Here is a 14,868-nt window from a genome sequence, read left to right as displayed (position 1 = left end):
ACCAAAAAGTCTCATACACAACACACACAAAAACCCTCACATTGAACAACTCTCATGCTCTAAAATACGCAGTCACTAAAAACTCCCATACACAACCAAAAAGCTCTCACCCCACTAAAACACCTCTCACTCACCCAAAAAACTCTCATTTACACCACCAAAAAAACTCTCAAACTCTCACGCAAAAAATAACACTCTCTGCCTCTCTCCCCAAACTGCAACAAAACCTAAAAAAGCCTTACTCACTGTAAAAAACATGTGCGCGTGCGTGCACACACAAACCTTCATACACCCAAAAAACAGAGAGAGATATTTTTCTTAATACGCGAGGTCAATTTTTGGTCCTTTACAGAGCCTCATCCTTTAGTTTAAATATTATCTTTGAAAGATCATCGGTGAAGCAATTTCCGGTAGGGTGTCGTACAGTTTGTTAAGTAGAAGCAATTTGTTTTGGCTGGGGAGAATCAGGAGTTGCTCACTTGTTAATTTCATCATTTGGGTGCTATCTTCTTTCTTTATCTATCTTCTTTTCTTTATTTATTTTTCAGCCGTAAACATTGGGTTTTCCCGGCAGCGGCTACACATTTATTTACACTAGGATATTTACCTGCAGACTCCGCCTCTTTCTTTGCACAGGAATTTTCTTAAGACTATTTGATGTAAATTGAACAATTCAAAATGACGAGGTCATTGCTAAGAAATAGAATATATAAATATCTATTGAAAATGGGTTTTGCAGTTGTACTTAATACATTTAATTTGATGAAAGAACTACGTTAGGATTAAGCACAGAGCTCCTTCCTTATGACAAGAAATCGAATAAAAGCAATGCTGCTTCCTTGTCCTTCTGCTTCCTTGTTTGCTTTATGGGTTTTGGTTTTCATTTGCATCACTTTACATGGTCTCAAGGGCTCAAGTTTCCAGCCATTGCACCACCGTGAGTCACGTCGCACCCAGATTTATTTTCTTATTACGCCTATAATGATGTATTGTAGCAGAATCTTTGCAGTCACACACGTGCTGGTATTACTCCTTTTGTGGCGATTTGACACTCAGATTTCATTGCACACGTTGAGCAGATGGATTTAAATGAAATAAATGCTGTGCACCTGCACAGGTCGGGGGCCGGGGGGAGGTCGGGTGTGTGGCTAAAGACAAAGAGGTAGTTGTGAGAGCAAAACAAAAATTATGCCGTGGGGACTATCCGAGTGGGAAACTACTTCAAATGACTCCATAGACTTAAAGCTAAATTAATTGTAAATGAGTTCTTAAAACTAAATTACAATGACATTAAATTTAATTTATAATTATAAAAATACTTTCATTAGCGCTTATGTTTTCTAGAGAAATCACATTACATTTTTTTGAGTTGGAAAAAATGTACCAAAGTAGTTCTTACACCAAATGTTGGTTGGCTGTTCAGCAATTTTGTGTGCTTCCTTAATGGTAATTTGTCAAACAAAATTTTTGTCATAGATTTCGCTCGGAAATGTGTGGCCCTTAACTCATGCAATCCCCTTTGCTCCCGGCTGTTTTACTGGATTTTGACTGATTTTGCAAGGCCTTTAGAACATTGTGTTCTACTGCTATAAAAAAACGTAAGATTAAAGTCTCTACTTTCATCAGGGAAAAAAAGCATACATCTGTTTTTGTTTTGCGGCAATTAGCATTAGAATATAGCTAAGTTTCATCATTATTCACAAATCTATTTAGAATTGTGAGTAATTTAGTTTTTTTTCAACATGGAGCTGGTTGATCTCCTTTGTAGTTAACTGTTCTTTGCAGTTGAGAGGCTGCATCAAAGTCTTCTGCATGCTCTAGCATAAAAAAAGTATAAATACGTCTTTGGGACGCTCAAAACATTTAAAATAGAACATATTTATACGTTTTTGGGAGCAAATGAGTTAATGGGTCCCGAGTTGCACTGATGAAAAATTGTAGCTCCCTCCCACAATTATGTTGCCATACCTGCTTTATTGTGTGGCATGTGTCATCCATTTTATAACCAAAGTAGCCAATTATTGTTCAATGTAGCAACAAATAGTGAACATGATTATGGTCAGAATAATTGCTACTCACATTGTTCTTTTTTTTTTTTTTTGTCATGTTGCTAGTTAACTATCATGAACTCCTCCATGTACTGTATGTGGCACATTTGCATACTGCTAAATGGCATTTGGGATTCATATTAATTTCTCTTGTTTATAATTGTAACGTTATAGCATTAAATTGTCCGTCACTGTCCAGGTGAGAGGTTGTGTTTGATTAGGGGGTTGTGCTGCCTTTCCTTGTGCTTCCTTATGAGCTAACATACCAAAGAGAGATGAAAAAACACACACATGTGGCCCCTTGCTCAATGTGGGAAACCTCACGTGGCGCTTAAACTCAGGTGTTGACATCTTCATGGACGCGACTGACCTTTTCATCGACGCTGTCTGAAAGATGGATGTTGTGTGTGCGCACATGTTTGTTTTGGTGTCAAACATAAGAAATCCTGGCACCGCTTCAAACAGGAACTACACACTCACATTTACTTGAGATAAGCCAATCAAGAGTTGGACTTTTTCATAGCGTCTTTGATGAGACACCTGCTGCTCGCACACGTACACACTAACACACAAAGCTGTCGGGAGTCGCTGATAAGGAATATTGCGGCCACATGACAAGTCTGGAGTGACTGCACGTGCATAATCTCAATAATGCAGTGGGGAATCCTGGAATCCTTCAAGTAATTGTAGAAATAAAATAAAATATTTTTGGGGCCGAAGAATTAAGCACCAAATGGGACACAATCACAAAGGGGAATATATGCTAGGTTATGCTAGCTAACAGCAGCAAAATGTTACCTAACATGTGTTGCATGACTACTTGAAATTTGAACTCAAAATATTCATACCAGAATTGAGTCCTAATTAAAAGTATGGCTGAAAACTAAAGTATCCCGTGTCAGTCAGGTCAAAAATACATGTAAAATTATAATTGGAGCCGTCTTGATTTACCAAGTATGTTGAATGTTGACAATTTCAGATATCAGGTTTCAATTGAACAAGGTAGTTATTAGTGTCGGCGTAGTTTGCGGTAATGCAGAACAGCGCCGCATCAGACTTGAGAGCTGTGGTTAATATTGAAACTCCTCAATATGGCGCAGTGCAGTTCTACATCAGCAATCATGAACATGTTAAGTTAATATGATTCTGACAACAATTACGTATGAGAAGAGAAAGAAAAACAGTTGTTCATTGCATAATTAAGAGGGAGAAATACATGGTGGGGATGATTTGGGAGTGGTTAGTTCCCGTAGATGAGTCAAGAAAGGTTTGCCCAGCATTCTTATTGGTTCTTATGTCATGAGGTTAATTTCAATTAAGATATTATTAGTTGTGGGTGTGGGGAGGAGGGTGTGGGGGGGGTAAAAGTAAATATTAGCGAGTTTTGGTTGTGATGAGAGCTTGCCTGAACTCGAAAACCGTTGATGCTGCTTTATCACCTCAACTTGGTTTTCTTGAGCTTTATTTCACAAGGTTAGCTATGTGGTGTGTCAGAAAAGTTCCAGGACTGTTGTCAAAACGAGAAAAGACACTCCATTTTCATCTTGTCATTCATGCTCAATAAATTTTAGAGAGTAAATTTTACTCTAAACGGAATCTATTTGGTCCCACTCTAAACAGAGCAAAATTTACACTTTAAGTAAAATACATTTTACTCACGGTGTATGAGAGAATTTTGCCTATCACATGAAAAAAAAAAAATAATTCACTCAGAAATTCTAAGTAAATTTTGCAAGGAGAGATTTTGCACACATTTTTACTAGATTATTTATTAATTAAAATAAAGTTACTCAAGGGTTGAGAAACAAACCCACAACTTCAGGTTGTGAGACAGCCAGTCCACTCCCTGAGCCATATCGCTCGTCAGCTGGAATCTTCATACCTCTCCTCTTTCGGATTTTTGCAAACGGTAGGAGTGGCTTAGCTCAGGTGGTAGAGTGGCAGTCTGTCATGCTACCCTTGTGTAACTTTTTTTTTTTTTTTTAAATCCATCCATTTTCTTAACCGTTTGAACTAGTAAAATGTACTCAAAAAATTCCTAAAATTTACTTAGAATTTCTGAGTGAAAAAAACTTTTACTAGATTTTTGTCATGGGATGGACCTATACTTTAAATATTTTACTGTTTTACTTTACTTCCAAGTTTAATTTGTATTCTGTTTAGAGTGGAACAAAAAAAAGACTGTTTAGAGTTAAATGTACAAAATTTACTGTGAAATCGGGTCCCCTGATGACTCCCTTGTACTTGGGACAGAGGGGAAAAAATCACCCAGATAAAGGCCGAATGAGTTGGAAGGTTGCTCCAGCATGACAATTTTCTTCTTGGCAAGGAACTGTCAGATGCTCAGGGCATTGTGAGCAGGTGCGTTATCATGGTGAATCCACCATAACTCTCCCTTCTTCTCTTGTTGATCATCTGGCCCAGATTGAGGGGGGGGGGGGGGGTGTGATAGTTTCTGTTATAAAAATATATTCTGTGACACCATTCTTGGAATTTTACATTAGGGCAACAACCTTGCAACAAGTACAAAAATAGAAATTACCAGTGTTACTTGTTAGACCGCTCAGAATATAAAAGACTATTTCTACCAGTGGTGTCTCAAAGATTCTTAACTTTTCTCCCGCAATCATCTCAGTAGCCCTCGGTCTTTCGAACTGAACATTTGGATAGCTGCCCTGCCGTACTTATAAGCCCATTAACTCTTTTATTCTTTGCTCACTTTGTGACATCATTTGTTCTTCCTCTATAAACAACAAAGGCTTGACTCACAAGCCCCCTCCGACTGTAACTCAGAAGTCATTGTTTGTCATTCCGTCCACAGTCAGGGTCTCGTGAAATAAAATGCACACTCATAATAGAAGCAGGATCAAGTCTAAGGGTGTATTGCATGGGCCGGACCAAAAGCAGAGTTTTATTTTCAGTTTGTATTCACACTATACTTTTTGCAAGTGAACTATATTCTCTAAGTACATCGACACAGAAATGACCCGGATGGCACGAAGAACACAAACCCGGAAATAAAGAAAAACTTGGAATTCCTACCAACGGCATTCCTGTGGTGCATTTTTGTGCTGTTATTAGCTGCAAAATATTTGTGAGTGCCAAGAGCAAACATTTCCGCCACGCTCCGTTTACAAATTTGGAACAGCGTTGGCGTTTGTGTGCAAAATCGGCAGTAGGTTATATTCACACTTGTAGGCCACCGCAAAAAGTGATGATGCCATTTTATTTGCTGATAGCATACTTCTGTCATGCATTTGCTAGCTAACAGCTGAAAAAGTTGAATAGCCAATTCAAATCAATACCACCAGCTCAGATTGACCAAGGTAGGCCCCACAAATGGTGCTGCGTAACCCCATGGTAGATCCCACCCTATGGAGCCTCGCAGGCAACCGCCCAGTCCCCATGAAAAGGCCAGCCATCCCTCCCGGTGCGGAGCCCCTCCCATGAGGAAAGAGTGGAGCTGCAAGTGTTAGATATTATTAACATTTAAATTTTTTATTTCATATATTAACCATTGTTATACATTATTAACATCTTGATTCTTTATATTAACCTTGTCGAAATGTTTTGTAGATGTAAGGAGTGTTGAACTCAGTATAATTTGACCTTAAACTGGGAATTCCTTCTCAGCGTTTTGTGCGAAAACACATTTGGTCCTTGAGAACGGAGTCTGTCTCGAACACACACCCCTGCTCATGGAAAAGTACCGAGAGTATGTTTTGTCTACAAATGAAAGAGAGGCGGTCTGTTTTAACTATAAGAAGCCATTCTACACACGGAAGAGACACATTCGGCGCTCTGAAATTCCACCTGTTACGTGATGTTTGGAGTCTGTTAATGAATGTCCAGAGATCTCTGTTAGATTAAATCATTTTTGCAAAGGTGTTTTTTCTTACATTAAATCTGTCTTCAAATTTTGGAACACGCAAAGAGGATAATAAATTTATTCCACTTCACAAGCTAAAATAAAATAAAATAAAAGGCTGAAAGCAAAGCTAAAGGACAAAACAAACTGAAAAGTAAAAGACAGTAAGATTAATAAATTAAAAGAATAAAATAGATCACTTAAAAGCCAAACTAAAAAAAGGTGTGTCTTGAGCAGGACTCCTAAAAAAATAGCAACAGTCTCTGCGGACAATGCAAAATATCTTCATTCTTCACAATTAAAAAATAATAAATAATAATAAAAAATATTAGGTTTGTTCGTGTTTGTATTCTGAAAATGTTGAGCAATGTTCTGGATATATGTGCATTTTATGTCATGAAACCATAACTGATGATAAACACTAGCCAGGTTTCCATCCAATTGTTTCCCCAAAAAATTATGTAATAGTTTTACTGAAAATGCGCAAAACGGACATGCGATTTATGCCTGTTTCCATCTGTTCTTCTTTTGCGAATAGTGAGAGGGGACTCCGACGCAGTAGGTGGCGGTATACATCATATGTATACCAGATGTAATCCACCCGTAATTCAAAAGAAGAAGAACAGGAAGCGACTGCGCCGTGCACTGACGTCATATGAGTTTCTTTTGTAATTCTTGATAAACCGTAGCGTTTCTTTGCTGTTTTCTAATCTAAAATGGCATGTTCGCTTCTTTAATTAATTCCAAAAATATTTCTAATTACATGTAAATACTGCAGCTGAGCACATACTGTACGCGTCTACCGTCCACGTAGTATGACTGCAGGCTGCGTGCCAAGTCAGCGTGGCTGTGACTCCGCCCACTCGACGCATCCCATTTAAAGAGGGAGCCAGCCACCTGCAAGCCGCACTGCATGAGCGCCACTAACGGTGATTCCAACTTTTACTCAAACCCACGTGGCGAGTCAAGCAGTGCAAGATGCCCACAGAAAAGCGTTTTGTGTTCTCCGCTCGCATTATCGGAGCCGTGCACAGGGAGACGCCGAAACTTAAGGTGAGTTCAAACCTCCCAAAAGGGAATTTTTAATACTAAAATATGCATTTGGACTGATGATTTTTCTTATTTGGGTGCTTTACAGATGTTCATGATATCAGTGCTGTGGTCAGATGAGAATGAAGTGATTATCTACAGGTCTTATGATGACTTTAAGAAATTTCATGTAAGTTTTTTTCATTTTATTTTGAATAATGGTTCTAAAATGACATGTACACTCTTGAATGTATTTTTAAAAATGTGTTCATTTCTTCTTTTTCTTCTTCTTTATTTATTGTATTTTTTTTTTACATAAATTAGAGGCAGTTGAAGAAGAAATTTCCCATGTTCAGCTCTTCACAGAATAACATCAGAACGATCCCAAAATTTAGAGGTAAGATTGTTTTCTACTTCTTTCTTCTTAGTTTATGCCACAAGGGACAACCAGACTGACGGGGCTGATGGGGATCATTCATAGTCGGCTACACTAAAGAATAAATCTTCCATAATTTTCAAGGATTCATTACTTGCACTTTGAGATTTCTCTTGGAATGTAAAGTGCATTACAAATACCGCTTATTTTTATTATTATCAGTAGGGGCTGCAAATTAGGCATTGCTTATATTTTGTCCACTATATATATATATATATATATATATATATATATATATATATATATATATATATATATATATATATATATATATATATATATATATATATATATATATATATATGTGTATATATATACACGCACTCAAAAAATGTTTAATTTCAAATTCTTAACGATTCAGTATCTGTGACGTCTATGGTCGTCAATGGCACTGAATGACTTAAAGGGAATAATCTTTTTTTTTAAGTCATACATTAAAATGTTTCAGAGTGCACTTTAAATCAGATTCAGATTCCCATTTACAGCTTCCAGGTCAATCAATCGTTTGTAAAGCTACTGAATCCTCTCTTTAGGGGAGGCTCAGAACGGCCTCCAGCAAAAAGGATCCAAGCAATCTATCCAGCGGATGAAAGACTTGCAGATCTACTGCACCAAGCTGCTCACGTGTGACCAAATGGTGACCTGCAGTTCAGACCTCACCCAGTTTTTCACACCGCTTGACCATGACATGGAGCGAGACTTCATCAAGAACAGGTAGATTTCTCCTCAATGTTTCGACAACGGCGATGGTGAAACAAACTGACACGCTTGACCTCTTCTGTGCCAATCAGCATCCTAATCCTGCTGTCAGATGATAACTCGGGTAGAGGAGGAGGAGGAGGAGGAGACGGCGGCTCCGTCACTCGCCCGTTTGTCACCGAGACGTACCGCTGTGTGGCCGCATACGAGACCAAAGACACCAAGAACCAGCCCTTTAAAGTGGCTGCGGGTGAAACATTAGAAGTCCTCATCAAGGACCCTGCCGGTTAGTCGACTGCTGTTCTTAGTAAACCTACACGCATCTCTGAATGAACCTTTTATTTCAAATATGCAATACATAAAAATAAAAAAAGGAAATTAAAAATGTACAATATGAATATTACAGTGGATAAAAAAAAGTTTACACAAACCCCTGTTGGAATTCCAGGTTTTGCGATATAAATATATGAGATCAAGATAAATCATTTCAAAATTCTTCAATTGGAAAAAATAAATGCATTGGTTGCAAAAGTGTGCACACCCTCTTTTGACTGAGGTGGCTATGGTTAGAATTAACCAGTCACAAGTCAAAACAAACCTATCGCATTTTAAAGTACCTCTGATACCCTAAATAAAGTTCATCTGTTCTAGTATCCGTAAAAAAAAAAATTGAAACAGGGTCCACTGTGTATCTATAGTCTCCACGTACTTTGTACCTCCAAAATGCCAATATACGGTACATACATATTTCTACATAAAGCCCCCCCCCCCCATATAAACAGGCATGCATTTGAAATATACATTAGGTGAACATTGGATCATACAGAAATGATCTGGGATTTTCTGAAGTCAGTTGGCTGCACTGAGACAAAAGGGGGTGAATACTATCACACACTTTTCTTTTCAGTTATTAAAAAGAAACAAAAGTTTAAAATATTGTATACAGTTCATGATTGTGTCCCTCTTGGTGTTGATTCACGAAAATAAATAAATAATAAAAAAGTAACATATATCGATGTTTGAAGCTTGAAATGTAGGTGGTGGTGGTGGTGCTGGTGGGGGGGGTAATACTTACGCAAGGCACTGTACATACCATACATCTTTCACAACTCCCCTATATTTATAGGCTTGAATGAAATTAATCCATTTATGATTATTATTTTTTTAATGAATAAATAAATAAATACTCTCATTTCATATACAAAGTGAAATCGTACCGCAATACCGATCAACAAAATCAAATATGAAAGAGTCTTTGACGCCTCCAAAATGTTTATTTAGCTTTTGAGTAGTAGATCTACTTTTCAAACAAAGCATGGTTGGAGTTAGGCATCATCTTACCTAATTATCCATTTACTCTCCCATCAGGTTGGTGGTTGGTGGAGAACGAGGAAACGTGTATTGCCTGGTTCCCTGCACCCTATCTAGAAAAGGAGGAAGACGATGACATAAGACTGCAGCGTCAAGGTGTGACAAATATTTGTCTGCTTGCTTCATGAATATTTTTTGGTTTTTGTTTTTCAGACTCGATGCGTCAGCCACTCTTTGAAGTGAAACTGATTGGCAAATCTAACAAAAGATGACACTAGGGCATGAACTTGGCACTAATACATATATATTTAAAAACAAACGAAATGCGTCACAATCAACAAGTGCAACTTGTACAGTGAAACGTAACATTTCGTAAAATGTCATAATAATTTGCAGCGGCGCGTTACGTCAAGCTCGTTTTGCTCAAAATCTGTACAGACAAAAACTGTTTTGTCATTTGAAGGTGCTCTGTACAGCGCCGTGAGGAATTACATCACCAAGAAGGCTGACGAGGTGTCTGTGCCCATTGGTTCAGTGGTGGAGGTGCTTCGGATGTCTGATGACGGCTGGTGGCTCACCAGGTAACCTAGACTTATCATGTTACACCTTTTATCGTACAATAATTGGTAGCTGTTAAACAGAACAATGGCCTTTACTGTTCAACACCCTAGTGTCGACTTGCTGTTTGTTGTATTGCTTCATTTGGGGGATAACAAATGACAATTAACCAGATATGGGGAAAGTACTGACATTTTACACTTGAGTAAATGTCATATTGTTGACTGGCAGTCTGCAACGTTGTTCTTATCAAGTTTAAATTATACTCTGTAGTCACGGCGCCCATTGTTCTCATATTTAGGAGTTGTTTTAATCCAGCCAATTGCACGTCATGTCATAGCTTGACATAGAGCCAATCACAAATTGGGATGTAGGGGTCCGGGTGTAACACTTCATATGACTTGACAACTAGTAAACATTAACAGCTGCTTTTTCTTCTTTCTTTGTTATTTTAATACTTTTTCACGCATTTAAAACACAATAGTTTAGAAAATGAACAGATAATTATGAAAGAGGATTAGGGTCAGTGAAGAGGGAAAAAAAAGGGGTTGGCAGGATTCTCACTTTATTCTCAGAATTGTGATTTTAAAGTGAGAATTTTGAATTTAATCACAGAATTGTGACTTTAAAGTGAGAATTCTGATTTTAATCTCAGAATTCTGGCTTTAAAGTGAGAATTCTCACATTAATCTCAGAATTCTGACTTTGTGACATAGAGCTATGAATTGTGGGGGGAATTCAGAAACTCAGAATTCTGAGAATAAAGTGAGAATTCTGACTTTAAAGTCACAATTCTGAGATTAAAGTCACAATTCTGAGATTAAAGTCACAATTCTCACTTTAAGGCCAGAATTCTGAGATTAAAGTCACAATTCTCACTTTAAAGTCAGAATTCTGAGATTAAAGTCACAATTCTGAGATTAAAGTCACAATTCTCACTTTAAAGCCAGAATTCTGAGATTAAAGTCAGAATTCTCACTTTAAAATCAGAATTCTCACTTTAAAGTCACAATTCTCACTTTAAAGTCACAATTCTGTGATTAAATTCACAATTCTCACTTTAAAATCACAATTCTGAGAATAAAGTGAGAATCCTGCCAACCCCTTTTTTTTCCTCTTCACTGGCCCTAATCCTCTTTCATAATTATCTGTTCATTTTCTAAACTATTGTGTTTTAAATGCGTGAAAAAGTATTAAAATAACAGACTTTAAAGTGAGAATTCTGACTTTAATCTTAGAATTCTGACTTTAATCTCAGAATTCTGACTTTAATCTCAGAATTCTGACTTTAATCTCAGAATTCTGACTTTGTGACGTAGAGCTATGAATTGTGGGGGGAATTCAGAAAGTCAGAATTCTGAGAATAAAGTGAGAATTCTGACTTTAATCTCTAAATTCTGACTTTAAAGTAAGAATTCTAAATCAGAATTCTGAGATTAAAGTCAGAATCCTGCCAACCTTTTTTTTTCTTCTCTTCACTGGCCCTAATCCTCTTCTGTAGATAATCATGTTAAAATGTAACGGATAAAAATAAAAGTAGCCTAAAAAGAAATACTTAAAAAACTAGTTAAGTACAGTAATGAAGTATTTGTACTTCATTACTTCCCATCTCTGCAAATAACTAATTTATTTTACTGATATCAGAGGTGGCAATCACTGATTCAACTCCTTTAGAAAGGAGTGAAGTATGTACACTGAAGCCACGTCAGCCATCAGTAACTACCAATCAAATTGAACGTCTCCTTAAATTCTTTTGGATGTAAATTTGCCCCACAAAAAAAGCACACAAAACAACAACAAAAAAGTAAACTCGTAAGGTCCAAGTCCCAAAAAACTGCTTGTGTTCTCAGTGGGCTCTATCTTGATTTTCGTGCAAGTCTAGTGTACCGTGTCAGGGAATTTGACAGACCGAGCGCGTTTTCTTTGACGCACCCCTCGTGGTTTTGCTACTCAAAGTAGACTCGACATTAGATCGGCTCAGAGCGGGTCTAAGTAGTGACACAGGTGGTGTAAGAATTTTGTTGGATTTGATCAAGGTGCAGGAAGACAGATTCAGGATTTCATCGTATTTAATTCATAAATATTACAAAAATTGTAATCTGCGTGACTTTATAGCGGTGATCTGTGATCCAACTTTACATCATCTGCTCGTGCAGTTCCTTATCAACATACTTTGCGCGCTTTGATCTTTGGCATAAACACCAGCGAGTCTATTTCTGCTGAGACTGTGCAGGCCTCTCCTGTGCTAAATTGAAAGGGATGAGGGGTGCCGCTCTCCTTGGCCTCTCCCCCTACACTCTAAAAAGAGAATTGCTGAACCAATTTAAAACCCCTAGGCGGTATTGTGACCCGTTTTGGGTTTTTTGATGGTTCTGACCAAGACTAATTAATTATGAGTTGATTAAACTTAATATATTAACTTGAATGAAGTTAATCCAAAGTGAATATATCAAATTAAGTTACATAATATTGAATTAAATTAATCCAAAGTGAATATATTACTCTTAATATATTCACTTTAGATTAATTTAATTCAATCGTGTGTTGCCAATTGAAGCAATTTTATTAAATTGATCAATAAATTTGTAATCTTAAATTGGTTCAAAAATTCTATTTTTAGACGGTACGCTTGTCTACAAAAAAATTGAGAGAGAAATCCAGCCATGCACACTGTTAGACTACGCTTTGTGCTAGGCTTGCACTGGGAACGGAATAAAATAAGAACCCGTCATTTACCGTAAACAATTAAATGACGAAATTATAATTGGCCAGGCACATCCAAGACACTCCTTCAGCTGTGTAGGCACACCCGTCTTGGCGGTTACCCTCCTGCCAAGTTGGCAAACATGTAATAAGGCTTGTCGTGATAGAAATATGTGTTTTCAACAATTTGAAGAAAAAAAAACGGACAAGACTTGTTGAGTGTAAATTTACGGAAGATGAGTAGGGCCAGTAAAGAAAAAAAAAAGGTTGGCAGGATTCTCACTTTATTCTTAGAATTCTGACTTTAAAGTGAGAATTCTGACTTTAATCACAGTATTCTGACTTTAATGTGAGAATTCTCGCTTTATTCTTTAATCTCAGAATTCTGACTTTAAAGTGAGAATTTAGATTTTAATCTCAGAATTTTCAATTTATCACTTTAATCTCAGAATTCTAACTTTAAAGTGAGGATTCTGACTTTATGACGTAGAGCTATGAATTGTGGGGGGAAGCCAGAAAGTCAGAAATTTCACTTTAAAGTCAGAATTCTGAGATTAAAATCAGAATTCTTACTATACAATTACAATTTTGAGAATAAAATGCAAATTCGGACTCTAAATTCAGAATTTTGTGATTAAAATCAGAATTATTACCATAAAATTAGAATTTTGAGAATAAAGTGGGATTTCTGACTTTAAAGTCAGAATCCTGCCAGCCTTTTTTCCTCCTCTTCACTTGCACTAATCGTCTTCCGTATAAATTCAACAAAATGGCCAAAACAACATTTTGTCTTTTTTATTTATTTATCTTTTTAGATACAATGGCAAGGTGGGCTACGTCCCTTCCATGTACCTGCAGCCTTACAACAACCCTCGTACGCGGCTTATCAGTATACAGAAGAAGCTGAATCGATCCACCAACAACTTGACATTCAGCGGGCTACCTCTGGATGCTTCTTCTTCTTCAGCCCAACATGTCAGGGAAACAGGGCAAAGTTCTGCACTCCAGCCCAGAGCTCAATCTCGTGGCTATCTGGCCAAAGCCAGATCAATGGAGCTTCTGTCAGAGCCCCAAACCCAAACAGCTTTGCCCACCCGAGTCGAGATCAGTGACCCCTGCGTTGAAAGCCGCGTTGGCAGAATCCGCACCAGCTCAAGCGCAGAATCCAGCGTCTCCTCATTCAGCAGCTCGTCTTCATGTTCGATGGCGGACGTGTTCGTACCCTTCCCTCGACGGAGCAGCCCGAGCGAGCGGGAACGCCGCAACTCCACCGCCAGTTATTTGAGTTCTACAAGTTCGGGGAGTTCTGGAAGCTTCAGTTCCAGAGACAGCGACGCAGGACCAGTCGCTCCTTTGATGCCACCCAGACCCAAGAAAGAGCAGATCCTGAACCGGTGCACCTCCACCACCCGCAAAGCTGCTCTGAAGCCCCAGAGGTGGCCCGATTCAACTCAACATACTCGCTTGTAGGGACGCGTTCCAAGTACTTCACAATGGACTGATGCGAGTCATGCTAGTTCTCGTTTTTTTTTCTTTTTTTAATTCTCTATTTAACCTCTTTTACGCCAAAGAGAAGTTAGTCGCTCCAAAGTCGTCATTCAAGTATTCCAGAATTAACTGACTGGATAAGTCAAGTTAAGTCACAAAGCGCCTGACAGAAACACAACATAAAACAAGACAAGAGGGAATACAATGCAACTAACTTGAAATGTGATTATAGCAAGTGTAATGTAGCTTCAGTGAAGCGCGAGACAGAGCTAGTAGAAAAAACACATCGGGAAATATAGTGAGATATTTAAATTCACTATTGGATTTCCAGTATGCTTTCCAGTTTTCTTCTGTATCATTTGTTTTGAATGCAAAGAAATCACTACATTAGTTACAAAATAATGAACACTGAGCTGTTTAGAGAGACACTGTTAGCAACAAAATGACATTTTACTAGCATTAAGAATCAATGTTATAAATTGTACCATAAGTGATTTAAAGATTATTTAATAAACAGTATACACAGTTTGTTGTCTTTCCTCTGTTGGATATACTCGATGTACTCCAAAGTGAGTAATTGACCCCCCAAAAAATTGAATTAAACAAAATGAGTGTGTTCATTTTGAGTTAATTTAACGTTCCTTTAACGCCACAAATTTTTTAACACGCGATTAATGACCACCCCTTTCTCGGAAAGCCTGTTCTGGGGGGATTCCAGTCGCAATGCA

The 14,868-nt window shown here is 37.8% G+C and overlaps 1 protein-coding gene across 1 annotated transcript; it reads left to right on the top strand.

Annotated features, from left to right (window-relative positions):
- The first annotated feature begins 6,652 nt into the window (after nt 1–6,652).
- Nucleotides 6,653–14,668, top strand: noxo1b (NADPH oxidase organizer 1b). Its single transcript, XM_077551103.1, has 8 exons — nt 6,653–6,969; nt 7,055–7,135; nt 7,270–7,342; nt 7,915–8,095; nt 8,173–8,366; nt 9,449–9,547; nt 9,855–9,972; nt 13,468–14,668. Exons 1-8 carry the CDS (start codon nt 6,895–6,897, stop codon nt 14,120–14,122), a joined length of 1,476 nt encoding a protein of 491 aa, XP_077407229.1. The 5' UTR covers nt 6,653–6,894; the 3' UTR covers nt 14,123–14,668.
- The last annotated feature ends 200 nt before the right edge of the window (nt 14,669–14,868 follow it).

This window comes from Vanacampus margaritifer, chromosome 18 (genome assembly GCF_051991255.1).
Source record: "Vanacampus margaritifer isolate UIUO_Vmar chromosome 18, RoL_Vmar_1.0, whole genome shotgun sequence".
Lineage (NCBI taxonomy): Eukaryota > Metazoa > Chordata > Actinopteri > Syngnathiformes > Syngnathidae > Vanacampus > Vanacampus margaritifer.
Note: the sequence above shows the minus strand (reverse complement) of the source record. Positions and strands in the feature narration are given on the sequence as shown.

Coding starts and splice junctions, on each gene's coding strand:
- noxo1b (XM_077551103.1), top strand. CDS start 6,895: ATGCCCACAGAAAAGCGTTTTGTGTTCTCCGCTCGCATTATCGGAGCC. Junction 6,970..7,054: donor GGGAGACGCCGAAACTTAAG/GTGAGTTCAAAC, acceptor GGTGCTTTACAG/ATGTTCATGATATCAGTGCT. Junction 9,548..9,854: donor CATAAGACTGCAGCGTCAAG/GTGTGACAAATA, acceptor TGTCATTTGAAG/GTGCTCTGTACAGCGCCGTG.